This window comes from Orycteropus afer, unplaced genomic scaffold (assembly GCF_000298275.1).
Source record: "Orycteropus afer afer isolate SDZICR_OR568_19922 unplaced genomic scaffold, OryAfe1.0 scaffold00824, whole genome shotgun sequence".
In the NCBI taxonomy this organism is placed as follows: domain Eukaryota; kingdom Metazoa; phylum Chordata; class Mammalia; order Tubulidentata; family Orycteropodidae; genus Orycteropus; species Orycteropus afer.
In genome coordinates this window covers 517,960-530,595 of record NW_006922411.1, presented here as the reverse complement: position 1 = coordinate 530,595, position 12,636 = coordinate 517,960, and the positions used below count along the sequence as shown (strand labels likewise).

Here is a 12,636-nt window from a genome sequence, read left to right as displayed (position 1 = left end):
GATTTCCATTTCCTGAGGAGAATGGTCAGTCTAACGCTTGATTTAAATGAGGTGTTAACAAAATTCAGAATTCAGACTTTAAGCGTATTCACACATGAGGAAAGAATAAAGTTTCATCTTTTCTGTGGATTATGGAAGGTGAATCCATGGGGAAAAAAATTTTAAATCCAGCTACAGAAGGAATGCATTTGTTCTTCCTGCCATAGATAAGAAGTGTAAGGAGGGTCATTTCAAACATAGACAATTATCTGAAAACCTTACAGGGGCTTGTGTGGAGATGCATGCTCTGCTCACTCAGGCTTTTGTGACTATAGTTCTGCAGTTAGGTATCTCCAAAAGTTGCTGCATTTTGACCTAAAGCCACTTCTTTCTTATTCAAGCCTGAGCTACACTTCTGTTTTCCAGAGGTCAGTATTACCACCCAGGTGGTTAGATAGACTAATCTGCTTAATTGACATCTCAGTCTGGTGACATAATGATTGAGAATTGGACTGCATTGCCGGACCACACTGGTTGGTGTCTGGTTCTGTTGCTGTATTTCAGCAGCATCTATAAAATGGCAGTAATGATTGTGTCTGTCCTGGCAGATTAAGAGAGTAATGCCTATAAAACACAGGGCCTCTCATGTAGTGAGCACTCTGTCTGTGGTAACTGTTGTTGCTGTTTAAACTTCATTTATTCCTTACATGAGGCAACCTCTGAAAGCCTAATGGTGTACCACACTTCCTATTCCAGGGAAAGTCTGACATTCTGTTCCTAGCTTGGCAGAAGTTGTACAGAGGCAACATGGAGAAATCTGGAAACATTTTGCTTCTTGTAGAGTGAAGGTTCTACCATTCATCCTTATTTTTTAATTTGAAATCACTGAATAGTCATAATTTTTTATGTAAATGTGAAAACATTTGCAATGTAAATGCAGGTAAATTTTATTGTTCAAAGTTTATGTTCCACTGTGCAAGTAAAAATTGCCAGCTGGATCTTGAAGCCTCAGGTGTATTGATTAGTGAGGCTTGTCTACATCCTGTTGTTAGCTTGCTTCTTTTCCTTCAACATAAAAATGATATTTCTTACCTGGAAAAGACATGTTAAGTTTCTGCAAAATAACCCAATCATGGTCTTTTTTTCAAAATAGATATGTTTAAATGTTGATGTATATGTTTTTGTACACATATATGTATAAAACAGTGTTCATCGAGGACCACATAATTTGTTAATTAATGAATTAGTGCCGTTTTCTGGTATATTTTTTTGGGTGTGTGGCAAATAGTCTTGGCCTTTTTTTTTTTTTGTAAAGATAATATATATTTTTTAAAGAATTGTCTCTGAGCTCAACAATAAACATATATGATGCCAGGAATCTGAAAGTACAAAAGTCACAGTTTAGCACAGGAAGTGAAACCTGTGCACCTCACTATAGTTACATATGGCCTGGACAGAGAGAACAAGAATTCTGCCCCAAGTGAGAATTCATAATCTGTGCTGATTTACATTGAGTGGTTTTGAGTGGTCAGTAGTGAGCTTTTAACAAACGACTGTATCTTTGATGATTCCTCACACTAGGAATGACAGGATAATTTATATAAATAGCACTGCCTTGGTATCCCATCAAATGGTTTTTGTTGTTGCTCTTTTGTATTAAGAGGGTATGATATTCCAGAAGGATTTGATAAGTTTTTAATATCCCAACAGATATTATTTGGTGCTCTTTCAAAAAGTATCCAAACACAAATTTATCATGATGGTTATTGTACGGTGTCCATAAAATAACTTTCATTAATAGCTAGTTTCCATTTATTGAATGCCTGTTGGGAACCAGACATTATATTGGGAATTTAATTTTCACCAATAGCCCTATGAGATAATTACCATAACTCTCCCCATTTTTCAAATGAGGTAACTAATAGATGATGTAATTTTCCCAGGTAACACAGCTAGGAGTTGAACCTATGTAGCTTTAATTCTAGACCCTAGCTCTATAGTTTTTTCAGAATGAAAAATGGGATGAAATAGGATTATAAAACCTTGCATTTTTTTACATCGACAAGTTATAATTAAATATTACTGCCTTACATTTGAAGTGAGATTCTGAATATGGAAAATACCTTAAAGTGCCAGAAAGTATTATGACAAGACAGTCTCACTAGTCTCAGTACAGTATTATTAGTGGAGGCCGAAATTTGCCATTCAGGAATTCATTGACTTAAAAGCCTCTTGTCATATTAACTTGCCAAGATGTATTAGCTTTTTAATAGTAATAGAATTCTGATATTGAGCATTTACTAGGGTAAAATGGTTTGATACAAAGTTACAATTTATTACAACCAAAGGAGCTTCTGCCTCTTTCTGCACAGCAATTACTCCACCTGCCTTCTCTTGAGACCTGCCCTGCCCCCTTACCTAGCAGATGATGCTGTCCCCACACCAGAGCAAAAGTACAAAATAATACTTCCTGGACTCTCTATCCCTCACATGCAAACTTCCCTGCATCCTCAGTCATTGATGCTAGCCTCTTCCCTGTTATCTGACATGAGCCTCTCCTCAACAAAGTGGATGTCATATCCCTGCCCCTTAATGGTACTGCTCTATGGGTGAGTGCTCTCTCTCCTACATGCCTTTCTCTTCTTGGGAGTACTTTGGGAGAGAACATTGTTGTGCATCTACTGTGTACTTAGTAGATCTATGATGCTGGGTGGGAGTGCCATAGCCTGGGCACACAACCCCAGGCAGGAAGGAGAACAATGATCAGGGAATAAAGGAGAATGGCAGCCCCTGCCTTAGAGGACGAACACTTCTTAGATGCTGGGTTTTGTGCATTTAATCCTCCCAGCAACCCTCTGTACTTCAGAGAGGAACTGAGATTCAGGAAGGGGAGTGACATCTACCAAGTTGCACAGTCTCTGTCCCTGCCATCCTTGTCTTGTCCCTATAATCTCCCGAGAGAGTGCTTTTGGTCTTTTGACTTTTCTTACCACTGTTGTGTTTCAGTGACTGTCAAATCAGATCACTTTCTGCAGGTTTCAGAAGTTGCCCTTGTTCATGTCCCATGGAGACCTCATACCTTTTAAGTACTAATCTTGCCTTTCTCCTCCCTCTGTTAACCTAAGGACACTCCTGGGATTGCCAGCTCAAGCAGTGGCACCACCACACAGGACCCAGAAACCAGGGTGTCCCCTCCCCTACCTGTCAGCCCCAGCTCCTTAGCCTCACCTTTCATTTCTCATCCTCTTTTCTGCCAGGGCCTTATCCAGACTGCATTGTTTCTCCACTGGATGACTATAATAGCTTTAGCCTCGCCCCTCAATCTGTCCTTTATGTGGCCACCAGAGTTCATATCCTGAAATATGAAGCCTAGTGGGTCATTCCCTGAATGTATCCCCATTGCCCTCCAGACAGTGTATCTCAAGACACTCTGCATTCTTGCCAGTGCTTCTCTCTTCCTCCATCGCCTCTTCCCCACAACCTCTCAGACTTAGCCCTAGGGAAGTACTAGCCGTTCCCAAGGTGGCTACCCAAGCCAGCCTGCCTAATCCCTTCCCTCAGTTTAAAGTCCTCATCCCTGGGTGACTCCTTCCCTTCCATGGAGCCCTACCACTTTGCCCAAGAGGAGTCCTTATTACCAGTCCCAGTGCCTCCTTTCCCTACCCATCACAGGACAGTGCCTGCCACCTGGTACTTAAGATTTGTTAAATGCTTATCTCTAGAATTTATAGGAAACTCCAACACCTCAACAACAAAAAGGACAAATAATCCAGTTAATACATGGGCAGAAGACATGAATAGACATTTCACCAAGGAGGATATTCAGGCGGCCAACAAACATATGAAGAAAGGCTCACAATCATTAGCCCTTAGAGAGATGCAAATGAAAACAACAATGAGATACCATCTTGCCCCAGCACTAGTAGCAAAGTTCAACAAGACACAAAATAACAAATGCTGGGAGAATGCAGAGAGATTGAGACTCTCATACACTGCTGGTGGGACTGTCAAATGGTACAACCACTGTGGAAAGCAGTATGGCGATTCCTTAAAGAGTTGGAAATAGAAATACCATTTGATCCAGCCATTCCATTACTAGGTATATGTCCTAAAAGAAGTGAGAGCCATGACAGGAACAGACATACGCACACCCATGTTCATCGCAGCACTATTTGCAATAGCCAAAAGATGGAAACAACCTAGGTGTCCATCAACTGAGAATGGATAACCAAATTGTGGTACATACACACAATGGAATACTATGCAACACTAAAGAATAACATAGAATCTGCAAAACACCACATAATGTGGATGAACTTGGAGGACATTATGCTGAGTGAAAGAAGTCAATCACAGAAGGACAGATATTCTATTAGTCCATTATTGTAAAAGTCAAGGAAAGGTTTACCTATGGAAGGAAATTTTCTTTATTGGTTACCAAGGGTGGGAGGGAAGGGGGATAGGTAGAGATAAGTATTGATTTGGGTGAAGAGAAGGGCAATGTACCAAATACGAGTGATCAACATGGTGGCATTGAGGAAGAGGAAAACAGAGAGAGATACATGGGAGGTACAGACAACAAAGATGAACCCTTTTGTACATACAGTACCACATTGTCAGTGAAGGCAAACATGGGTATGTGGGTGGATAGATGAGTGGACAGGCTGAACTAGTAGGTGAAGCGGGGAGTGTACCCAAGACCATGTATAGGGTTGGCAGACAATGGTCCTGTAAGTGTATTTGTATGATCTGAATTCCCAGGTATATAGTAGAGCTGACAAGGGACATGGTTATAGTCACTTCTTGGTCACAGCCAGCTACCCAGAGGGTCCGAGTAGTTGTACCTGTGGGCTCGAGACCATAGTCGCAGGGGGCATCAAGCTCATTTGGCATAACATACTAGTCAAAACATTGTTCCACCTCGTACTTTGGTGAGTAGCGACTGGGATCTTAAAAGCTTGCAAGCAGCCATCTAGATGCAACAATAGATCTCTCCTCATCCAGATCAAAGAAGAAACAAAACCAAAGATTCGTGGAAACAATGAGTCCTAGCGACTGGTACACCATGCAATCTGCAGCCTATATGACTAGGAGACCAGAAGAACTAGATGGTGCCCAGCTACCACTGTCAACCACTCAGAGGGGGTTCTGTGTAGGAGATCCTGATAGAGAAAACAACGTGGAACGAAATTCAAAATCATTTGGGAAAAAAAAGAGGGGGGGACTAGGTTTGCTGGTCTGATAGAGCCTGATGGAACTCCTAAGACTATGGCCCCTAGCTGCCCCTTGAGGTCTGTAATTGAACCCACACCTGTGGCTTCCAGCCAAACAAAAGACAGGCATATGAGTTGAACATTTACCTGAGGTAGATACACTTCTTGGAGAGATCAATCATAGGAGAAAGAAGAGCTGTTTATGCACAGGGAGACAGCTCTGGGCAGGAGTGCATGAAAGGATGGACACGGGGCAGAGGTAACTATTGGGAGGAAGTGTGTGGGGAGCTGTTACATTGGAGTAAATTGTAGTCAATGTCATGAGACAAAGTGCATATGAACTGTTGTATGGAAAGTGAATTTGCTCTGTAAATTTACACCCAAATCACAATTTAAAAAAAAAAGATTTGTCAAATGAATGAACAGATACTTGCCTACAAAAAACTGAGTATGTTTTCCTATAGAAATGTGATTGTGCTGTGGTACTATTACCATTAAACTTCAGATCAATGTACTTTAGGGCATTTATAGACTTCCTGAGGCCCTACAAATTCCAGCAAATTATTTTTTTCCCCATGGAAAGATGTATCTAAACAACTAAGAAGTCCATACATTTTTGGCATAAAACTGTAAGTTGGTGCTTCCTGTGTGTTCAGAGTACTTAGGTTTGTCTTCCACTGGAATGTGAGCTCTGCATGGTACCAATTTGTACAGGGTTTTTTTTTTTGTTTGTTTTGTTTTGTTTTTTTTCATTACTCTCTGATATGTCCCTTGGACCCAGTCAGAACAGGACCTGGAATTCTGTGATAATACTCAGTTAAATGAATACAGCAACCCTGCTTGAAGATGCAGGAAAGCTCACAAGTGAAAAACATGTGTATTTTTCCTTTGAATAGTCAATTGGTGTCAAACCAGTTCACTAAAATATGTAAGTTTACGTTTTTGAGGCTTTTTGAAAATTTATATTATTAAATGATGGAAATTATTATTGTGCTTGTTTTTTCTTAAGGATTCTGTGATTTAGGGACAGGGGGAGTGACTTGCTATCATAAATAATGTTTAATTTTATTTTAACCATTTGGGGGGACCCAGTCCTCAAAATGAGTTGCCTTTTTATCAAGAGTAGTGAATTAAAGGTAGGATCATTTGATGAGCATTTAGTCCCAATGACCTCTTGGGTATCATTTTTCCACATGTGTTACTGACATTGGGGCAGTTAGGTACAGTGAGCTCTGTAATAAGGAACTATCATTATACATGTCTGCCAGGGGTGGGGAAATAAGCTCTGACACAGAAATCCCTAAAATTTGGATTTTACTATTGCAGATTTCTATGCACAACTCAGGGAGACCTAGCCTTAACCCCCAGTATATCTTTCGTTTGCTCTGTTTATTTTAAAACTCCATCTGCCCTTGTTTCTACAGACTATTTTAGTTGATAGAAAAGAGATTTGGTGACACCGGTTTTTGAGAGATTCCTTTCATTGGGTGGTTTGATCTGTTTTTCAGTCCGCTCCATCTGGACACAAACATCTAACAGTAGAAGAACTCTTTGGAACCTCTCTGCCAAAGGAACAGCCAGCAGTCATGGGTCTTGATTCAGAGGACATGGAGAGGCTGGCAGGAGATGCCCCCCAGAAGGATCCTAGCCCATTCCTACCATTTTCCTTTGAGCAGTCAGGAGGAACCCCTCAGTCAGAAAACCTGGCTGTTCAATCTGCTGCCCACCACTCAGTCCAACCTGAAGTCACCACCCCAGTGTTGATCACTCCTGCCTCCATCACACAGTCCAATGAAAAGCATGCTCCAAGCTACATGATCCCGATGAGCCCTGTTCTCAGTCCCACTCTACCAGCAGAAGCTCCTACTGCACAGGTTCCCCCCAGCTTACCTCGAAACAGCACCATGATGCAGGCAGTGAAGACCACACCTAGACAGAGGTCTCCACTCCTCAATCAGCCAGTCCCTGAGCTAAGCCACACCTGTCTGATTGCCAACCAGAGCTCCTTCAGGGCCCCACTGAGTGCAACAAGCACAGCTGGTACATCCCTTGCAAGCGTGGATCTTCTCCAGAAACTCAGGCTGACGCCACAGCATGACCAAATACAGGCACAGTCACTTGGGAAAGGTGCAATGGCAGCTAGTTTTCCTCCAGCAGCTGGCCAATTGGCCACACCTGAAAGCTTCATAGAGCCTCCCCTGAAAACCATAGCAGCCAGAGCAGCAGTCTCGGCATCCCTGAACAGCATGGTGCTCCCTCCCCTTCAGGTACTAACAGGACGGTGGGGAGTAGTGGTTGGGGGTGAGAGGTAACTAATTGGGTGGCATGATCAGAGTGTACATTTTAGGGTGATTGGTATTTTTGTTTTTGCTCTTTCCTGAGTCATCATTTGGTACAGGATCACAGATCCAGATTATCCTAAGCTTTGTTCCATTCCCAGCTTCCTCAGTACTCTCATTGGGTGCCTGCTTTGTGCCAGGCATGCTAGGGGTGCATCCCAGATATAGCTTCCCAAAGAAATTGATGTTCAAGCCAAGATCTGAATATACCATAGAAGTTAACCAGACTTTTCCTAGAGATGGTAGGGGACTGTGAGGCAAGGAGAGTAGCATATGCAAAGCCCAGAGGTGAAAAGCATTTGAAGAACTTAAAGAACCATTGTGTGACTATATCTACTGTGAAAAGAAAGTTGGGGGAGCTGAGATGAGCAAGACATAAATTGTGTCAGTGAGTTAGAGCTTTGTTCTTAGAGCCCTGGGAGGTGTCTTTGAAGGGCATTGAGCAAAGGTGAACCTACTAGGAAAGGGTTGGGAAGAGGACAGCCCATCAGGAAGGAAGCTAGGGCAGTCACCCAGGCTAGAGCTGATGAGGGCCTTAGTTGGGGACAGTGGACAGGTGGATTTGTTAAGATGAATGATCAGTGGGACAGCAATAGATTGGGTGTGGGGGTTGAAGGAGAAGATTGTCCTGCACAATAATTTCCTAAGGTCTGTGAGTTTACAGGTGAGAAAATGAAATCAGTTTAAGTGACTAGTGCAAGACTATACAACCAAAAGGGGTAGAACCTTTTGTTCTGTGATAGCATTGGGTTGTCTTTTGGGATTTTAGTCTCTTGCCCTTTTATAATAATAATCTCCAATCTTAACATTTTACCAAATAATATTGTATGCAAGAGCCTTACAATAATTGTATATCATCTTAGTTAATGGAGTGTTTTGTTCTTTTCCTTTGAAACCTTATGCAGAAAAAGGAAACTTAGTGTCTTCATTACATCATTCTATTGTCATTCATTGACCTTTTCTGCAGTGTAAAACCAGGAGAGAAAATTCAGTACAACAGACAGAAATGTGCCTGCTGCCACTGTTCTAGGTGCTGTAAAGGTATAACCAGCAATCTGTGAGGCTTTGGGATAGCCTGACAGAAAGCTGTCCTCTCCAGACTGTGACCTCTAAGACAGCACACTGCTGTCTAGCCTGCTCCTTGGCAGGAGAAGCCAGCATGCATGTAAATTTCCACTTACTTGGTAGGATCTGATACTAGAACCCGGGACTTCCTTGAGCTCCTATGTATTTGCAGTACAGCAAGAAGCTTTTTTCTCCCAGTGATTAAGGACAAAATTTAGGATGCAGACATGACTGAATGAAGACTGTTTAGCAATACTTGTCCAAAGTTTAAACCTTATCAGGGGTATCATGATGCAGAGATCGCTCATCTCTACAGAACCCAGTCACAAAAATATGCCTGAGTACCCCCAGCTTTTGTAAGAGATGCGGGTTTCAGCTTTTTTCTTAGTGATACCTTAAAGGATTTACATGTGTCCCTTTTCTCTGAGACCTGAGGATAGAAGGCTGTCCTTTCTCTCTCACTGTTGCATTGAATCATTAGTCTCATTTTGAGACTAATGTCAGCTTCTTCCCTCAGGAATCTAGGAACTTGTTAATATCTGAAGCGTTCCTTATTGCTACCCTAGAATTTTCACCAGTAACTAGAAAATCTACTTAACTGACACTTGCTACATTTGTTCATCTTTTCTTTTTAAATATTGCAGTCTATGCAGCAAAACCAGGACTCCGAAGTATTTGCCCAGCCAAAGGTGTTACCCAGTGCCATCCCAGTAAGTGTTCCCTTTTTCTGAAAAACACATTATTTGTTTTTAAGTTCTTCTCGAGTAAAATGCCCCTTCAGTGAAAAGTTTTAGCTTTCAAGCCTATACCCATCTCAGATGCACCCTCCTGGGCCAGGCCCCCCTGCTCCCCTAGTCAGAGTTCATTGCTGTGGCCTCTGTAGACCCCAGTCACCTCTCTGTATGAAAGAAAATCTTCTCCTGACTCTCACAGTGTTGCAAATGGGTGACAGCTATGAGTGGGTCAGCCCAGTTTCTACTAGTAGGACTTATTCTTTGCCCTATAAGAGCTGTGATGTCAGTAAATTTGCTCTGTAAACTTTCTCCCAAATCACAATTTAAAAAAAAAAAAAAAGCTATCCAGAGGGACCAAGTAGTTGAACCTATGGGCTCAGGACCATGCTCACAGGGGACATCAAGCTCAGTTGGCATGACATACTACACAAAACATTATTCCACCTCCTACTTTGGGAAGTAGCAACTGGTATCTTAAAATCTTGCAAGAAGCCATCTAGATGCAATGATGGGTTGCTCCTCGGAAACAATTAGTCCTAGCGACTGGTACACCATGAGATCTGCAGCCTATATGACAATGAGACCAGAAGAACTACCTGGTGCCTGGCTACCACCGTCAACCAGTCAGAGGGGTATCTATGTAGGAGATCCTGGATAGAGAGGGAGAACAATGTGGAATAAAACCCAAAATCATTTGGAGAAAAGAAAAAAGAATGAGGGGGGACCAGGTTTGCTGGTCTGATAGAGCCTGGTGGAACCATTGAGATTATGGCCCTTAGCTGCCCCTCAGGTCTGGAATTGAACCCACACCTGTGGCTTCCAGCCAAACAAAAGACAAGAATATGAGTTGAACATTTACCTAAGGTAGATACATCCCTTGAAGAGAACAGTCATGGGAGAAAGAAGGGCTGTGTATGCACAGGGAGACAGCTTAAGGGACAGGAGTACATGGAGGGATAGACACAGGAAGAGTAACTATTGGGAGGAAGTGGGAGGGGAGCTGTTGCATTGTGGTAAATTGTAGTCAATGTCATGAGACAAAGTGTATGTGAACTATTGTGTGGAAAGTGAATTTGCTCTGTAAATTTTCACCCAAATCACAATTTAAAAAATTTAAAAATAGCTGTGATGCCCCAGGTCATGTAAGGCAGAGTTACTTCCCTGCTATAGTCCTCTCATTGGCTTCCCACTGCACTGAGGACACAGCCCAAGTGCCATGATATAGCCTGCCACATCTGTCCCTTGCTTGTCCTCCCCTTCCTCTTCCTCTTCCTCTTAAAAGTTGCCCATACTCCATCACCTACCACTCATTTTGTTTTTTGTGTGTTTTCAGTTCCTTAAATTCCTATTTGCCTTTGAGACTTTATACCTCTCCTTCAGTCTCAGAATTTAAACTAAACTGGCTACTGGGTGGTCTTATTATCTACCCTTCTCTGTTACTTGTCATACTACAGGGTGATCAGCAGGAGCTATCAGCCTGGTGCTGTACCAGAAAACAACATAAATGACCCCTTAAAACTGTGACAGGCTCTTTGCTATTTGTAACAAGGATAACAGACAGGAGAAAGAAACACATCTAACTGGGGGAAAGCTCTGGTAGCATAGTGGCTAAGGCACTTGATTGCTAACCAGAAGGCTGGCGGTTCAAACCCATCAGCCACTCCTGGGGAGGAAGATGGGGCAATCTACTTCCGTAGTGATACTGCCTCGGAAACCCAGGGAAGGGGTCGCTATGAGTCGGGTCCGACTCGACGGCACATAACAACAACAACACAACAACAAGCTGTAATTAGCCCTAGAAACACATCTAACTGGGGGAAAGTGGTGGGTATTTTATTTTTTAAGAAATTTTGTTTTTGATAGCTGTAATGGTAATAGAAATATATTGAGCATTACAAAAGAAACATGCTGCACATAACTAGATTTTTTTTAAATTCTCTTTATTGAAATATAACTTTGCATACCATAAAATGTACAAATTTTTGAAGAGTCTTGACCCATATATACCCCTTGGGCAACCACTGCCCCAGTTGAGAGATACAGCATTTCTATCATTCCAGAAAGTTCTCTCATGCCCTTTTCTAATCATCTGCCCATGTGTCGTCACTCCCAACCCCCATGTAACTGAACTTAGAATTTTTAACTTTAATAGGATGACTCTTACTGTGCATGCCATGCTGTTATTTATCATACTTGCCTTTTGTGATAATTGGATTTGATTTCCCATAACAACTCAAGGACCTTATCAGTAAATGGACCCTTCATTCTTTAACTAACAGAAACTTTGTAACCAGATGTAAAATACTCAAATGCTTCTAGGCAGTATTCTTTATCAGAACCCAGTAGTTAACATCTGACTCTGCTCCAGTGTCACACTGCTTATGCCTGTTAAGAAGTGTTCCTATGCTGGTCCTGGCTGTGCCTTCTACACTTTGATACAGAATGGTCATTGTTCCTCTACAGGTTGCAGGCCCTCCACTGGTTACCACAACCACCACAGCAGTACCTTCTGTCCTGCTGTCCCCAAGTGTTTTCCAGCAGACATCTACAAGGTCCACAGACCTTGACAGGAAAGCAAACTCCCCTTCTCCTCTACCTGTTGGGACATCAGAAAATCAAAGAAAGCCTTCCATTATTCTCAGCAAGGCTCAGCTCCAGGATACGTTAATACATCTGATAAAGGTACAGAGTATATCAATTTAATCTTTTGATTTTTGTTCTTTGCTGAAAGATAGCAAATTTTATAGATTCTCCTTAGAAAATCAGTTCATAAAGTAAGTTCAGAAGATTAGCTGGGAGTAATGTTTCCCTCTTCCCAACCACACACTGCTGATGGAATAATATCTAAAAGAATGAACTCTGAAATATTATTCATGGTCTAATTGATCTGGGCAGTGGGATTATTTGGGTAATTAGTTATACAAGTCATCTAAGCTGTTACCAAGGAAGTAAGTTCCGATGAGGTAAAGGTGACATTTCATGTTCTTATGATCTCTTCCAGAATGATTCTAGCTTTCTCAGTACACTTCATGAAGTCTACTTGCAGGTTCTGACCAAGAACAAAGACAACCTCAACCTATGACTGGAGCTGAGTGAATCTGAAGGCACCTGTCAACCTCAGAAACAAATAGGCTTTATCATGGAAACTCCTAAACAGAACACTGCGTTTTGAGAATCCTGAAATTGAGCCTATAAGAGAAGAGACTCGTTCCTTAAGAATGTTTTCCAAGTGACGTTCCCAGTGTTAATGGAGGTTTCACTGTGAAGCATCACCAGCAGACCTTTGTTTTGACAAAAAAAAAAAAA

The 12,636-nt window shown here is 41.9% G+C and overlaps 1 protein-coding gene across 1 annotated transcript in view; it reads left to right on the top strand.

Annotated features, from left to right (window-relative positions):
• DCP1A (decapping mRNA 1A) overlaps positions 1-12,412 on the top strand; it is a 56,315-nt gene extending 43,903 nt beyond the window's left edge. Inside the window, exons 7-10 of the mRNA XM_007957936.2 lie at positions 6,701-7,459; positions 9,241-9,306; positions 11,794-12,012; positions 12,332-12,412. Of these exons, the coding sequence (XP_007956127.1) occupies positions 6,701-7,459; positions 9,241-9,306; positions 11,794-12,012; positions 12,332-12,412 (1,125 nt within the window). The remainder of the gene's footprint in view (positions 1-6,700; positions 7,460-9,240; positions 9,307-11,793; positions 12,013-12,331) is intronic.
• The last annotated feature ends 224 nt before the right edge of the window (positions 12,413-12,636 follow it).